The sequence below is a fragment of the Bipolaris zeicola genome (genome assembly GCF_000523435.1).
Source record: "Bipolaris zeicola 26-R-13 unplaced genomic scaffold scaffold_30, whole genome shotgun sequence".
Taxonomy (NCBI): Eukaryota; Fungi; Ascomycota; class Dothideomycetes; order Pleosporales; family Pleosporaceae; genus Bipolaris; species Bipolaris zeicola.
Genome location: NW_006912079.1, coordinates 87360 through 101768, shown reverse-complemented (window position 1 = coordinate 101768; position 14409 = coordinate 87360). Strand labels below are relative to the sequence as shown.

General features: G+C 52.9%; 8 protein-coding genes across 8 annotated transcripts; 4 read left to right on the top strand and 4 right to left on the bottom strand.

Annotated features, from left to right (window-relative positions):
* Positions 1 to 170: 170 nt before the first annotated feature.
* Positions 171 to 1171, top strand: COCCADRAFT_24147 (uncharacterized protein; the record flags this gene model as incomplete). The annotated part of the gene is made up of 2 exons (XM_007711496.1): positions 171 to 582; positions 702 to 1171. 2 exons carry the CDS (start codon positions 171 to 173, stop codon positions 1169 to 1171), a joined length of 882 nt encoding a protein of 293 aa, XP_007709686.1.
* Positions 1172 to 1588: 417 nt separating this feature from the next.
* COCCADRAFT_24146 (uncharacterized protein) lies at positions 1589 to 2188 on the top strand (the record flags this gene model as incomplete). Its single annotated transcript, XM_007711495.1, has 1 exon — positions 1589 to 2188. One exon carries the CDS (start codon positions 1589 to 1591, stop codon positions 2186 to 2188), a length of 600 nt encoding a protein of 199 aa, XP_007709685.1.
* A 1122-nt stretch (positions 2189 to 3310) lies between these two features.
* On the bottom strand, positions 3311 to 3926 carry COCCADRAFT_24145 (uncharacterized protein; the record flags this gene model as incomplete). Its single annotated transcript, XM_007711494.1, has 2 exons — positions 3311 to 3749; positions 3793 to 3926. The coding sequence occupies 2 exons, from the start codon at positions 3924 to 3926 to the stop codon at positions 3311 to 3313; spliced, it is 573 nt and encodes a 190-aa protein (XP_007709684.1).
* Positions 3927 to 4298: 372 nt separating this feature from the next.
* On the top strand, positions 4299 to 5689 carry COCCADRAFT_24144 (uncharacterized protein; the record flags this gene model as incomplete). The annotated part of the gene is made up of 2 exons (XM_007711493.1): positions 4299 to 4412; positions 4487 to 5689. 2 exons carry the CDS (start codon positions 4299 to 4301, stop codon positions 5687 to 5689), a joined length of 1317 nt encoding a protein of 438 aa, XP_007709683.1.
* An 830-nt stretch (positions 5690 to 6519) lies between these two features.
* On the bottom strand, positions 6520 to 8182 carry COCCADRAFT_89419 (uncharacterized protein; the record flags this gene model as incomplete). Its single annotated transcript, XM_007711536.1, has 3 exons — positions 6520 to 6978; positions 7075 to 7824; positions 7874 to 8182. The coding sequence occupies 3 exons, from the start codon at positions 8180 to 8182 to the stop codon at positions 6520 to 6522; spliced, it is 1518 nt and encodes a 505-aa protein (XP_007709726.1).
* A 921-nt stretch (positions 8183 to 9103) lies between these two features.
* Positions 9104 to 10453, bottom strand: COCCADRAFT_89316 (uncharacterized protein; the record flags this gene model as incomplete). The annotated part of the gene is made up of 3 exons (XM_007711535.1): positions 9104 to 9609; positions 9664 to 10270; positions 10325 to 10453. The coding sequence occupies 3 exons, from the start codon at positions 10451 to 10453 to the stop codon at positions 9104 to 9106; spliced, it is 1242 nt and encodes a 413-aa protein (XP_007709725.1).
* A 983-nt stretch (positions 10454 to 11436) lies between these two features.
* On the top strand, positions 11437 to 12294 carry COCCADRAFT_89267 (uncharacterized protein; the record flags this gene model as incomplete). Its single annotated transcript, XM_007711534.1, has 1 exon — positions 11437 to 12294. A coding segment is annotated over one exon (858 nt), but the record flags the coding sequence as incomplete, so codon positions are not given.
* Positions 12295 to 12345: 51 nt separating this feature from the next.
* On the bottom strand, positions 12346 to 13451 carry COCCADRAFT_34574 (glycosyltransferase family 8 protein; the record flags this gene model as incomplete). The annotated part of the gene is made up of 3 exons (XM_007711513.1): positions 12346 to 12808; positions 12896 to 13331; positions 13397 to 13451. 3 exons carry the CDS (start codon positions 13449 to 13451, stop codon positions 12346 to 12348), a joined length of 954 nt encoding a protein of 317 aa, XP_007709703.1.
* Between the last annotated feature and the right edge of the window lie 958 nt (positions 13452 to 14409).

Genomic DNA, 14409 nt, shown 5'->3' with positions numbered 1-14409 from the left:
CCCAGGGTCTGGAAGAGGGTCCAAAAGTAATGATTGAGAAATAAAGGGGACCCGTTCCCAAGGATGGACGTATAGTAGAAGCGTGGAACGGAGAAGTCAGAGCGAGGCGGGGTGGGAAGGATAGTCGAGCTGAGCAGGGGATACTGCTTTGCACCTGCTCCAACGCGAGAATGGCAGGCGAGGAAGTGGGGCAGGGCAGGATAAAGCTACGCCAAGCCAGACTGGCACCGACTCAGATGGCAAGCGCGATGCGACGAGGCACGCGGGAGGGCGCGCGCACGCCACACGTTGAATTGCGTCGACAGCGACAGCAAGAGCGAGGGCTAAGCAGCACCAACGGCGATGACGCCAGAGGCAGCACGAGGAGTGGGCAGAAAAGGAGCGTGCTGCGGGTGCAATGCTGCCACGAGAGCGTGTGGACGTGGTTGGTGGCAGGCGCAATTGGTCCAAGGCGTCCAGATGGTGGGATTTGGGATCGGCACGACGGAGAGAGGGACTGCGGCACTCAGGCGTCAAGCGAAGCGTCGTGGCGGGCGCTCGAGCAAGAGGTAGGCCGGCTGGGCCGAGTGGGTGGACGGAGAGGTGGGTGGCGTGTCGCTGCCGTGGTACACACGACGAGTTGACGTCTTACTAGGCTCAGGTGCGATGAGGTGAGGCGAGGCGTGAAAAGAAAGTCGAATGCAGATGGCAGATTCTGTAAGGGCCAGGGCGCGTGAGACCGAAGAATACACCCGGGGGAGGGGCGTTAAGCACACTCGGCAGACAAGCAGGTCGGGTGCATGTCGCGAAGAAGGTGGGGAAAAAAGAACGAAGTGGCCGAATAATAAGAAGTAGTAGCAGCAGCAGCGGCAGAAGAAGAGGAAGAGGAAAAAGGACAAGAACAGGGACAGGGACAGGGACAGGGACAGGGAGCCGGGCAGGGAGAAGAAGGGGAGAGAGGGAGAGAGAAGGACGGGACAGCAACAGCAGCAGCAGTGATGGTGCCTTGCATAGACGGGCCCCAGGCAGTTCCAAGGACGCTTGGGAGGGGGGGGTGTGGTGGGAACACAAGCAGGCAGCGGGCAGCACAACAAAGCAGCGGGCAGCCGGCGGTTGGCGGTCAGGGAGCAAATGTACGACCGTCGGACGAGGCCTTGTAGAGAACGGAGAGAGTCGAGTCGAGTGTGGGTGAGGGTCGGCAGGGCCAGGGAACAGCCAATTAATGGATATGATGGCGCCGAGCACACGAGCGAGCCACACGTGGGAAATCGTTCAATCGAGGCCTCGTGTATCTCAGCAGCCCGTCTAGCGGCGGCTAGCTGCACTTTAATATGGGCACCCTGTCTCGACGCGTGAACTGGTGCCCGCGCTACCGACTCTGCTCCAGACGGGGGACGCGGATTGACTCGGGGCGGCCAAGGGGGGTGCGGCGCAGAGTGCCTACTATGTAATAGTGTAGAGTATTCTTCTGTACGGTATACAGTAGTGTACATTCATACAGACAGACAGACGAACAGCACAGTGACAGACGAGCAGAGGCCGGCACAACCACGACTACTACTTACTTGGCTACTTACGACGGCGGCCGGGCGCAACGCGGGATGCGAACATGGCAGAGGCTGGTCCTTTTGTCGTCACCGTCGCCCAAGCAGTGGTGCTAGCCCGCTGCCCGCTGTACCGCCACGAGGTCCCACATGTCCCTCTGCACATGCTACCCAACCGGCCACTGCGCCGAGCCCAAGCAAATTCTGCGACACGACAGGACAGCCAGCATGCCACTCACGCCTACGCAGTACTGTACGCTACGCTACCCTACGCTACCCTCCCTTACCCTGCCCTATACACTAACTACTCTGCTGCATCCGCCGCGAAACAAATCGACGTGGCCACTCCTCGCCGCCCATGCTGCAGCCATGCCGCGCTATCAGGACCCTCTTCCTCCACGTTCCTCTTCCCCCCCCCCCATAACCCCGATCCACGCGCCCTTCCTTCACACGCGCGCCTCGCCTCTGCATCCGTCCGTGGCAGCACATGCACCCCTGCCCGCAAGCTCCCGTCGCCTTCGCCTTCACCATTGCCATACTCTGCTAGCCCCCTGCCTGTCGTGCCGGGGGCCCTCTCGCAGATCGCCAGTGACCGTTACGCCCAGGCCCTTCATACCTGCTGTTTCCATCCTTGGGCCTTTGAAGAAGCCGTCCTCCAAAGCTAGGATTGCATGCGTCAGCCTCCAGAATCATGCCACTGCACCCGGAGCCCGTAGTCCTATTCGCTGCCAGTCCCGTGCTTCTGCCCCTCTTGGCATTTCTCCATCCACTCTGTCCCGTCCACAAACATTCACTCGTCCCTGCTTTCTTGATCGACATCCCAGTGCCCACTCCTCACACCCATCCGGCGCCGACGAGATCCAGTATCCGTGCCATCCTGAGGTGACACGACCGAAGGCTAAACCTGCTTCTATTAATCCAGCATTAGTCTCGCGGCCAACACCAACATGGGTCGTGGCCAGACCGAGCTGCTGACTGCATCTTCTCTCATGCTTGTTCCTGCACCGCCTGTCGCCCTTTCGGCTCATGCCGACCTCGGCCCTCTATTACACCATGCATGTAGTATATGTTGTCCTCACCTCACTCTATACCTAATTACTTACTCGACTTGACCGTGCCACCTCACCCAGACCCAACCACCGGGTCCATACATTCAACCGCACAGACAACGGCCTTGTGCTGCCAGCTGCCACCTGATGTCTTGTACCTCAGCACACTGCTCCTTCCACTCTACTCTGTCTAACAATCGTGCTCTGCAATTCCCACATCAGTACCATGGATCGCTTGATCACGGCACCTCCACCGTCATCATCATCATCATCATCATCATCATCATCATTATTATCATTCCAATAGTATCACACCGTCCACATGGCCCTAGCACCTTGGTGCTAACATTCCCACGCAACAAATAATCGTCAGGCTTTATGGTTCCGTCCTGCTTTGTACATGGATGCCAACACTTGGGGCTACAAACACAACCATCACTAGCATGTAAGAGATGTGCGCCTCATCAGACACAGACGCCGTTGCACATGCAGGGCTACACCCCACAAGAGAGGAACAGCTCAGGGACCTTTTGTTGATAAAGTTTCAAACACGGCATACCCAATACTGCCACTCATGACGCTGCAACATTTGAGCAGCCTCTTTCTGCTGCTGCATCGTCATCACATGGGCCGGCACATTATCCAGATGCGCCAGATTCGCACAGCAGACGGGCGTCAAGGACGGATGTTGTGCACTCAACCACACAACGCGTCAACCTGCCAGCGGCTGGTATCCGCTCATAGGTGGAACTGTTGGGGCGCTGGCGGGTAGTACACATGCAAGACAAGCCCAAGCCCGTCATTACACGCTGAATGTCGGTTGGCAACAAAAGACCAGTCGGCCGATGCCCCCCGTATGTATACAGCCTCCGCAATGCATTGATTCAAGGGCATTCGGTTGTCAAAGGGCTCAACCAGTTTGGGGTGCTGGCTAATTTGGTTTGGTGCTATCCAATCCAGTCCGCTCGGCGCTAATAGGGCCATGACCGACGAAATGAGACGGCTGCCGACCCGTCCTCGATACATGTGTATTCTGCACCTTGTCTCTGCATGCTTGCTGGTGACAAACTCGGCGTGCCATGGGCCGATGAGGGTGGCGACAGTACCTGAACAGGCAATGTACCGTCGCCCATCCGCAATCAAAGAAGCCGAATGGCCCTGCAGCGTCGGCCACAGACTGGAGTGGTACATGCATATGCACATAGATACGACATATGTACATGGACCAAGTCCTACTACCCAGATGCCGTGCGACCATGAGTAGAGGAGCCTTCGCTTGGCGTCGAGTAACTAAGGCCTTCAAAGAAGGTTGCTTGCTAGCTCCGGGCGTCGAGAAACCTTCTCGGGGCGCCATTGCCTCACAAATCTAGTAGCACAATGAGACTCGGCCTCGACGGCTTTTGTCGCTTCAGGGCTCCCTACTGACGCGATTACTAGCGACCCGAAAAGACGGCACGCTACGCGCATGAAGGTCATTACAGGCACAAGTCGGCCCGTTCTTCCAAGCTCTGTGTCAGGCGCTTGCACCGCCATGCTGCCGCACGACAGGGGTGGCGTCGGCACTGAAAATCTGCCCTCACGTGAGGATCGCCGTGGCGGGGAACCTGGAACACTTCCCTAGCTGCTGCCTTGCGGGGCAGGGCTTGGTCTGCAGACAGGAACACGACGCGTCAAGCGGAGAATTAATTTACGATAGAGAAAAAAAAAGAGAAGAACACGACGCATAATGTCCAACGTTGATGCGTACCATGTCGATGCAGTAAAACACCAAGGTGAGGATGCACTGCCGCAACAAGCCATCTTCCCTTTTCTTAAACTTCCTCGGGAGCTCAGAGATCATGTACGCACTTCACCTCTATCTATCATCCGTGCACACACACCCATATCCTGCCGTATAACTAACAAAGCAGATAGATATATGACTATGCCTTTGCCACTCAAAACCACCGTTGCCAGCGGCCCATTGAGCGGCGCAATCTAAAGTACTTCCAGCCCAGTGCCGCTGCCATTCTTCTCATAACCCGCCATGACTACTTCCTCCTCAACCGCCAAGTCGCCCGTGAGGCGCTCGAGGTACTCTTCAAGCACCACACTGTCTATCTCAGTTGTGGACCCTTCGTACTCAAGACTCTGTTCGAAAAGATCGAAGAACCAAATGGCCCTGGCAGACAATGGCTCAAGTGGCTGAAAAAGATACACCTGGACTGGGAGACACTCCCCAACCTACGCAACTATCCCCCCGAGCGAGATGAGGCCCGAGTCGATGACTACTGGGAGCACGACCAAGTCCAAGTCGACGTCGACTACATCCGCGGCGCATACTACAACGCCCACTATGATGAATACGACCACGAAGGCCAACACTACGATGACAACTTGTACGACCCCCCAAACATGCCTCTATACCCTTCTTTCCGCCACCACACCCCCTCTCAACCCCCCAACGCAAACGACCCCTTTGGCCTCTCAACCCACTACCCCTTCATCGACCCCAACCGCGATCCAGCACAGGAAGCCTCAGCCGCAGACATATCCAGCAAACTTGACCTCCTCGTCTCCCTCGAAGTAACACCCTTATTCACCTACCTCTCTTCCCCTTCCTTCACCCTAACCAGTATAACCCTCCCCTTGGCCTTTATATCCCGCGAGTCGTACCACCACCGCCACCTCTCCCGCCCGGGCTACGCGCTCCCCGTGAAAATCCGCTACTGGATCCAAGTCTGTGTGCATGCACTACTTATGCTCGTTGCTCCACGTGCACTCGGCTGTGCTGGCGACTCGACGAGTCTCCAAGAAGTGCGTGTCCGCTACGCACCCACAGATATCTGGGCATCCATGGAACCAACGGATGATCTAGTGCGTATGGTAGATGAAGGCGTGTGGTTCGACGCTCCCGACGAGGGTCAGGAAGATGAGCGCCAGGGCCAGGGCGAAGCGTTTCGTGCCGTGTGGGAGGGCATGAAAGCGCGGATTCCGGTTGAGCATCGGAAAGAGCTGGGTAAGCGCTGGGGTCTGCGTGCCTCGGTCTCGTTTGTGCCTTGGGATGGCGAGATTGATAATGGCAGGGTTGGTGATGAGCTCGACGTCGTGTTTACGAGGGAGGATTCTGCCCGATAATTATGCCGAGAGGTCTTGAGATGGTGTGATTCATTTATTTTCACTCGCGAGGTCAATGTATGCATGTGGGAGAGAGAGAGAGAGAGAGAGAGAGAGAGGAAATTGTACAACTAAATAACTAACAAGTTTTTTTTTCTTTCCCCGAGTTAAAAAAAATAAAAATAAAAATAGACAATAGTAGAGGCATAATAGCCAACAACTCTTTCATTCTCAAGTTGAGGTCTTGGTATGGAAAAAGGTACATGTTTCCCCCCCCCCTCTCTCTCTCGGACCGTTTTCATCTGCATGTCATTGTTGCCAAAAAAAATGCCTACAACACTTCCCCTCTTTCTTTCTCCCTTTTGCTCAAGACACAGCGACTTGCACATCTGTTCTATCACAAAACAGCCAATCGCATGTAAAGACACACATACGCGCAGACACGAACCCGAGGTTTCACCCTAGGTATCGATCGAAATAGACGAGAAGAAAAGGAAGACTAATGTTACATTTCACGATGTCTTTACAATCTCTCTTGTTTACGCCGCCACTGCCGCCCGCAATCCCGCATCATTAGAGGGGTGAAAGTGTAGGGGAGGCATCTGTTAATACACACACACGAAAAAAAGAGAGGTCTTTCATGGCATACCCCTCTCTCCCCCAATCTTCATCCCTAGAAAAAAAAACGAAAAAACAGCCTGAGAGAAGACGAAGAAAAAAAAGACAGATGTAAGCCAACCAGCAAAAATCCGTCGGGAGCATTCGACCGAGGAAAAGAGAAGACCGAAAAAAAGTGTAAAAAAAAGCTGGACCTTTTTTTTTCCCCTTTTGTCCTTTCTTTGTTTTTTTCTTTAAAAGTCCCAGAAAGACTTGTCAGCCGTCTTACGCCCGCCCATGCCATCACCCTCGGTCTTAATGCCGGCCTGCTTACCCGTAGGCTCTTTCTTGGCGGGGCTCTCGTCGAACAGGGACCAGGCAGCCTCAGTGCCCTTGCGCCCGCCCATGCCGTTGCCGGCAATGTTGATACCGCGATTCTCGGGCGAATCGGCGTGCGTGCCCCAGTGTGTCTTCATGGAGCTGCGCACTGCTTGGCTCGACTTGACATTTTCTTTCTTGCCTGCCGCAGGGCTGTCGTCGGTCGTGTTGGTGACGTGGTCGTCGTAGAGGCCTTGGCCCTTGTTGCCCTGTTTGCCCTTTACGGGGCGTGCACGCTGGCCTTCCGGTGTGCCGTCGTCGTTGAATTCAAAGTGCGCGTCTGCGTCAGGGCGGGCCTTGTGGACTATTGGGCGGCGGACGGGCGAGACATCGTCCTATAGTGGAGACATGTTAGCATCTTGTTTTTCCTTTCCAATGACGAGCAGAGATGGAGATGCAGCCTCTATCTCTGCCTAACAAAACAAACTAACCTCATCATCGCTCCAGCCAAAGTGTCGAACGGCCTGGGGGTGAGTTTTGGGCTTGGCCTTGTCGGGTGTAGCAAAGTCGTCAAAGTCCCAATGCGCAGAGTTCTTGGTACGGAGCTGGTTCTGCCTTGGTCGTAGTGCCTCCGGGGCCTTTGGCGTCTCCTCACCGTCACCAAACTGGAAGTGGTCGTACTTCTTTGAGTTTGTCTTGACACTCGAGGGCGCACTGGTGACCGATTCGTCGTCGTCTTCATCAAACAGGCGGTTGGGCTTGTAGTTCTTTCCAGCGCCTGATTTGGCTTGGATCTTCTGTGATGGCGTAGGCGAACCACCCTCGGCGGCAACGAACAACTCGGAGTACTCGCGTGGTGGAGGTTTGGCAGACTGCGCGCGGGGTGCTCCAGGCTGGCCTGTGTAGGATGGCTCTTCTTCAGTCTCGCGTGGCGCAAACAGCGAGAGCGACGCGTGCGGGTCATTCATGGCATTGCTTGTCGATCTCTGCGAACGCGAGGAAATGGAAACCTCATCTGCGCCGCGAGAAGCGGAAGTTGTTGGGCGCGACGAAGCCGCAGACTCGGGCTGAGAAGCAGAGGCGTTGCTGGATATCAAACGGATCTGTTCGCTGGCGTCCCGAATAGGCCAGTTGCGCGATCGCGCGCCGATGACGTCGATCTGCTTGAGGAGCGAGCCCTGGTCCCAGTACTGGCGAATCTGTGTGATCTTGCCTGCGTGATCGAAGTGGACCACGTGAACCTGTTCGTGTCAGTGTTGGTGAATCGCGTGGGTAAGAGCCAATGCATACCATGGGGAACGTGGCGGTTCGGTCGGCAACAAAGTTGTCGTCTAGGCCTGGGAGATATGCGCCGCCGCCGTTGCTGAACTCAACGGTCGTCTCCACATCAACGCTCAGGGCGCGACTGCCCTCGACGGCGTCGAGGATGTTCTGCTTTGTCTTCTTCAACAGCTTCTCCTGGACCGACAGGTGCTTGATGATAGCCGTTGCATCGCTGATGCTAGTTGTGGTAGAGACGTAATGAAGAGATGCGTTCTCAGCCAGCGCGCCGGTCGAGGGCGTGGCCAGAAATCTGGCATACGTGTCGCGGAGCGTCATGACGCCTTTTTTGGTTGTTGCTGTATGCTAATTTCTGTTGTGTATGGATGATGGATGGCTGCTGGCGCAGTGGCGGCTTCTGGCGGGGCGCGATGGGGGGGGGGGGTTTGGTGGTACAGATGTTTGTGTGTAAACAAGCAGAAGCCAGGCGCGCGCGCAACTAAGTACCTATGTATGGATTGAGACAGTGGAGATGGTGAAAGGGGAAAGCATAACAATTACGGGCAGGCCAGGACCGTACGGCCCGCAGCAGCCCCAGCAGCCCCCGGCTTCTCATCTCAGCAGTCTGTTGTTGCTGCAGGGGCACTCCCGCCGTTGCAGACACGCCCCACCTCCAACAGCCACCAAGACCAAGACGGACTGCGGAGATCCACGTGGATAACTATGTCATGCAGCTAGCTATGATGCTACAGAACTACAATCCATCTCCACTAACACTCTTCTTGCTCTTTGCCATTTGGCCTTGTTTTCTCGACTTGAGAGGGCACAATTGCCATCTGCTTACGTCTCTTCTCGGTAATGTCCACAAACGGCGTGTTTCAGATCGCTTTGATGTGCCCGTACAATCTCGGATGCCTGAGCGCTGATTTCGCTTTCCCCGCCAATGCTTTTTCTTTTAGGGGCACACAACACCTGGCCAGCACACGAGCTACTGGAGATGTTCTTCATTTATTGGGTGCGCTTGACATTGACAAGCAGGTCTCTCCTTGTCAATAGCACTATCTTGCTTCTACCCAAGCCTGTCACAGCACACCACCTAGACCAACCCAACTGTAAAGGGGTATATTTGATGCAAAACCACGTCCGCCATCAAGTAGAAGTTGGAACACTCAATTTCCCACGAACAAAGAATAGGAAAGTCGTGTTCGTCCAAGACAAACAGTGTAGCCTTTACCCCACGCTAGACCACGCTTGTACCATCTAGTCGTCCGAGCCATCCTCGGGCAGATTCCTCAGCACGTCTTCCACAATCCTAATCAGCTCGTCCACATCTGGGCGTTCACTTGGTTCCAGTCTCAAGCACTTCCTGACCACCTCCTTTACGCTGTCTGAGATGGCATCCTCGGGATTGGCCTTTTGCTTGCCCCTTTGTATACCTTCGTCTGGGAACCTCCAGTCTCCACCCAGCACACAAATACTTAAACTGCCTCCAGTCTCGTCTGATCGTGCTTCGAAAGGACTCTTGCCTACAAGACACGCGTATAATGTGCAACCTAGCGACCATATGTCCACTTTGGTATCAATGACGGAGCCAGTCTTGACATCAAACAGCTCAGGTGCGCGATAAGGCATTGTCGAGTGTTCAGCAGCAGTATCCTGGACTTGCAGAGCAAGAGAGCGCGATGTGATGGGTGTTGGTGAAGGCGCGAGGGAGCCAAGATCCATTAGGATGGGTGTCTTGCCGTCATCATCTATCATAATGTTTCCTGGTGTATCTGTTAGTCTTCGCGATTCAACCACGCATGAGACGATCCACGTACCTGGCTTAATATCCCTGTGCGCGTATGCCCTCTCTCCGCCAGGCGCAATGCCTTCGTGTGCCGCTGTGACCTCAGACTCCTCAAGCAGCCCTTCGGCTTCTTGCTCGTCATCTTCGTCGTGGTCGCGATTCCGTCTGCTTGGACGCATCTCCATACTCTCCGCGGCCTCTGCGTCGGCCCTCTTAGCGTCTCTTCTGACTTTCTTCGCTTTCCCCTCACTTGCCCCACCTCCGGGTCCTCCTTTGACCTTGTATTGATGCATCGCCTTGAGAGCTTTACAAACGCCCAGGAATAGCTCCATCAGCCTGCGTTCCGGGAACTTTGTGTGGTTGACCAGGTTCGCATTGATCATGTCTTGTAGGTTGCCGCGGCGGTAGTATGGAAGGAGGATGTAGACAGTCTTTGCAGACGGGTCTGATTTGTCGGTCTCGACGGAGTAGTCGATTGAGTGAATGATGTTCGGGTGTGGCGCAAAGAGTGAATATGCCTCAACCTCTTTCAGCGCAAGACTGACGCTTTCTTGTCCAAAAGGACATCTTATCTTCTTCAGCGCAAGCAGCTGCTGATTTGAATTGTCTTGTACCAGGTACACATATGAGAAACCACCCTGCGTCGAGATAAGTTAATTGAACCCAAGTTCAACCGCGCCCTGTAAACTTACCTCACCCAGCAACCGCAGTATCTTGAAGCTTCGACTATTGACTTTCAGTTGAGGTGAGCTTGGAAAGCAAACCATGCAGTTTGTGAAAGAATAGACAAAGTCGAGAAAGTATGTGCCTAGTGACCCCATGGTTGCAGTTGTTGCAGCTGCGATACTCTCTGTTTGCCAGCTATCAACAACTTTCGGGGCGCGATACTAGCGTAGAGACCGGACGCGCGGTCGATGGACAGGGCTTCGGTTGGACACCACACCGCGAATATTGCGAAACTATTGTAAATGCCGGTTACAGTCGTGGAAATTGCGAAGACGGTGTTGCTTGCTGAGACAAGGCGCAACGGTGCTCGGAGAAGCTGACGACGTGGTTTGTCCGAGATGCGCCAAGGGTGTGGCTGTGAACTCGTAGCTCACGTCGCGCTTCTAGAGGCTCGAAACCCCCTCCGGTCAATGCCCCACAGATTTGAGCCGCTCAATGTGGCTGACATGTGAGTACCGCAGAACACACAGCTTTAAATCAGTTTGGAATTAGTATATTTTTGATGTAATTTGTAATCCTTCCATCTTACGTAAGATCCATCGGGCGTATAGCTCAGTGGTAGAGCGCCCGCTTTGCATCAAGCAAAGTTGCGGGAGGTCTGGATTTCGATCATCCATCCGTCCAATGTCGTGGACCAACGAGTGTTCGTTGATTTCTTTTTTTGCTCAACCTCCCCCCACTCCACATACTAGCTATTGATATATTTTTGCTCAATGGGTTTAGTCTACTTGAATGTGAATGACACCTATCTTCTAATGTAGTGCTATGTTTCATATTTAGCTCGATCAATCAGAGCACTCAAATTTCAATGGGGTTCAGGGATGAAATGCATGTTCGCATCTCATAACCCAACGGATATTGAAAAAAGCACAACTAGAGATATCGTCGTGTTGGACAAGCATATTGCTGCCAATGTTTTGGACGAGTAAGAGCTGATGCCCTTTCAGATCACATGTACGTAAGTCAGGAACCCCGCAAGATAGGAGACATGCTATTCCGCCATTGTAGCTAGTATGGTCATACTTAAGCCCACCGGATTGAAGCAACCCACCAGATCTCATATCGCTCAACGCCTACGAATAAGCACCACAGATACCAGCAAGCCAACCATCAGAAACCCAGACGCTGTACCACCATGGCCACCCCTCTCGCCGGCCTCCTCAAGCTCCCTCTCGAACTCCGCCAACAAATCTACCACTACGTCCTCGTCCCAACCCTCGAAAATCGCACACTCGAAATGACCATCTATTATAAAAACTACACCTACAAACTAGAAGGCTTGGAACCAATCCAGAGCTTGATCTTCACGAACCGCCTCATCAACCACGAATCCCTCCACTACTGCTTCACGCACTTCATCTTCCACCTCGACAACAATCGCTACTCTGTTCTGGACATGATGACCCATTTCTACCTAAAGATCGGCAAACGAATGCGGATGCTGGTTCGGTATATTGTGATCCCGCGGTTCGGCGTTGACATTGTGTTTTCCAGGGGTGGGTACCAGCATAAGAGTTCTGAGAAGCTACCCAATATATACAAGGGATTGGTGACGGATATGCATTTAATGTTTAGCATGCTGAGACGCTTTAAGGCGCTGGAGGAGGTGCACTTTGGGTTGTATTTTTTCGAGGTGAGGAGGAATAAGGAGATTAATCCTGGGGTTATGCGGGTTGATAATCGTGATGGGAAGAGGGAAGAGCCTGGAACGGAGGAGATGTGGGATTCGCATATCATGGAGGTGTTTGAGAAGGCAAAAAGATGGTGGCCTACAGAGAAGATTGGGATTTGGTGGGAACAGTTACCACAAGGTGTTTCTAGTGCGGAATCACTGCGGCTTCAGGAACATGCTTTGCAGCAGTTGAGGGCAAGGGCTGCACCTGTTCAAGTTGAACTCGTAACTCCATCGCCAAGCTCGTGGACAATCCGCAATTAATAGCGAACGGATTGCAGAGATAGTATCTCTTTTTCTCCATATGTTTCGAATTTAATACTCGTCATCAATCCCAGCCTCCTTTTCAGCCTTTTTCCTCTCCTCATTCATATCCCAGAACCACTCATGCGTCACAAGATCCGCCTCGTTGTGCACATCTTTCCCATTCCACGGTTTAGGAGCTAAAATGTAATGGACATTCTTGACCTCCTCATCTCTCCAAATAGAATCATGAACGCCCTTCCAGCGCAGAGTCTTTAGTGCATTGTACACATACGGCAGTCCAACCCATCGACCGCGGAAGAGATCAGAAAGTAGTGACTGATCAGCAAAAGCGTAGTCTGCTGTTTGGGGCTTGTCCAGGGTTTTCAGGATAAGTTCGTATACTGCTTTGCTTGGATTGACGACCTGGAGACCGCCGTTCATGTACTGAAGTCCAGTGGTGCAGGGAGCTCCAGTTGTTTGCGCCTCATCCGGTTTACCGTGTTGATGTGTATAGGCGCAATTTTCAGGAACCCTGGTGCACATTTAGTAACTTCGATCTTCATAACGCCGCGTAGTACCAAAGGATTGGTGGATGTGTGTTGAGAAGATCAAAACCTACCAATCACTAGGATAATGTGCCCTCTTCAGGGGATTGCACACACATGCATGCGAAGCTGCAAAGACCCTGTTACCCTTGCCTTCAAGGGCAGGAGAATCGAGTTTGATAGTCATCAGTTCGTCCATGTTGCGCATGACAAGCATATCACTGTCTAGCTGGACGATTCGCTCAAACTCTGTCAGGCCGAAAGGAACCATCTTGGTCCAACAGTCGTAGAACCGTGGGTCATTGCTGTAATCGTTTCCAGCAGACGGCAGGAGGTAAGGGACGTGCCGCTTGCGAATGCCGCGGCGGTCGAGTGCCTCATGAGCTTCGGTTGGTAGTTCATCCGTATACAATACGACGAGCGGGTAGAGAGATTTGGAGCGTTTCAGTGAGTAGTCAAGTGTTAGGAGACCCGTCAGATAGGCTGTATTTGTGAGGAGTGTTGTCCAGACTGTTTGTTGTAAGCATAGTGCATGATGTGTTGATTGCTTTGTTAGGTTATGCTGTGTGGCTTACCTCGGGGTGGGTGGTCGCCCACTGGTGTGTCCACGCTAGTAGCTGAAGGTGCCATAATCTCAACAGTTGGAATGAAGCTCCGATAGGGTTTCTCAGACTGCAACGTTAGCTCACTCTTGTGATATAGGCCTTACAAGAGGGGTGCCGCTGTACTTACCCAGGACTAGCATTAATATGATATCACTTGGCATCAGTTCGGGCGATGATCAGGCATACTTACCTTAGTACCAAATCGGTAAAATGGTGTGATAAACCGACGCTAGCTTGCCTCTAGAGGAGATGGGTATTCATGTAACCGGTGAATGCATGCAAAGGCGACAGGGGTATCGAATTCCGAAGGATAACCTTATGATGGTGTGCGAACCATAAAAAGCAAATCATATGAAACAAGTAGTAGAACAAAGAGGTCTTGTTCATGACATTGCACACACAAAGTACAACCAAACATTAAATTCAAACTATGAGCTCGATGAACAGCCCGTCATACATTATAAATCCAACTACGCCAAGATCGGTACGCAGGCATGTTCTCGGACTATCTATATATTGTAGCATCGTTCTGTTACTATTCGCCTGATCGGGCAAGGAATTAGACACGGGACTTTGCATTAGTCCATGCAAGCTATAATCTTTTTTTTCTTTGGCCAAATTGCAAGTTGAAGCAATCGCATACACACATGAGACGATTTCGTGTCATCAAACACACCGGAGTACGTACCGGTGCCCTTGGCAAACTGGCATTAATGATCAACACGATGACTATATGCATCTGCTGCAAGAGGGACAATCACATTTTCCCAAGGCTCTTTCTTTGAAGACCCCGCACCAGTAGTTCAAACGTGAGTCGGTCCGATTCCAGAATGCCTTCGGGTGAAAAGTGCTCGACGCGTCATGGTTTAGAGGCGGGAAGATTCAGTGACTTATCTCTGTGATCTACCGAGGCTTATCCGTTCGGAAAGTTAAATCGGAGTTGACAAGAGTAGTAGCTGGCGGAGATATCACTAATGCACATA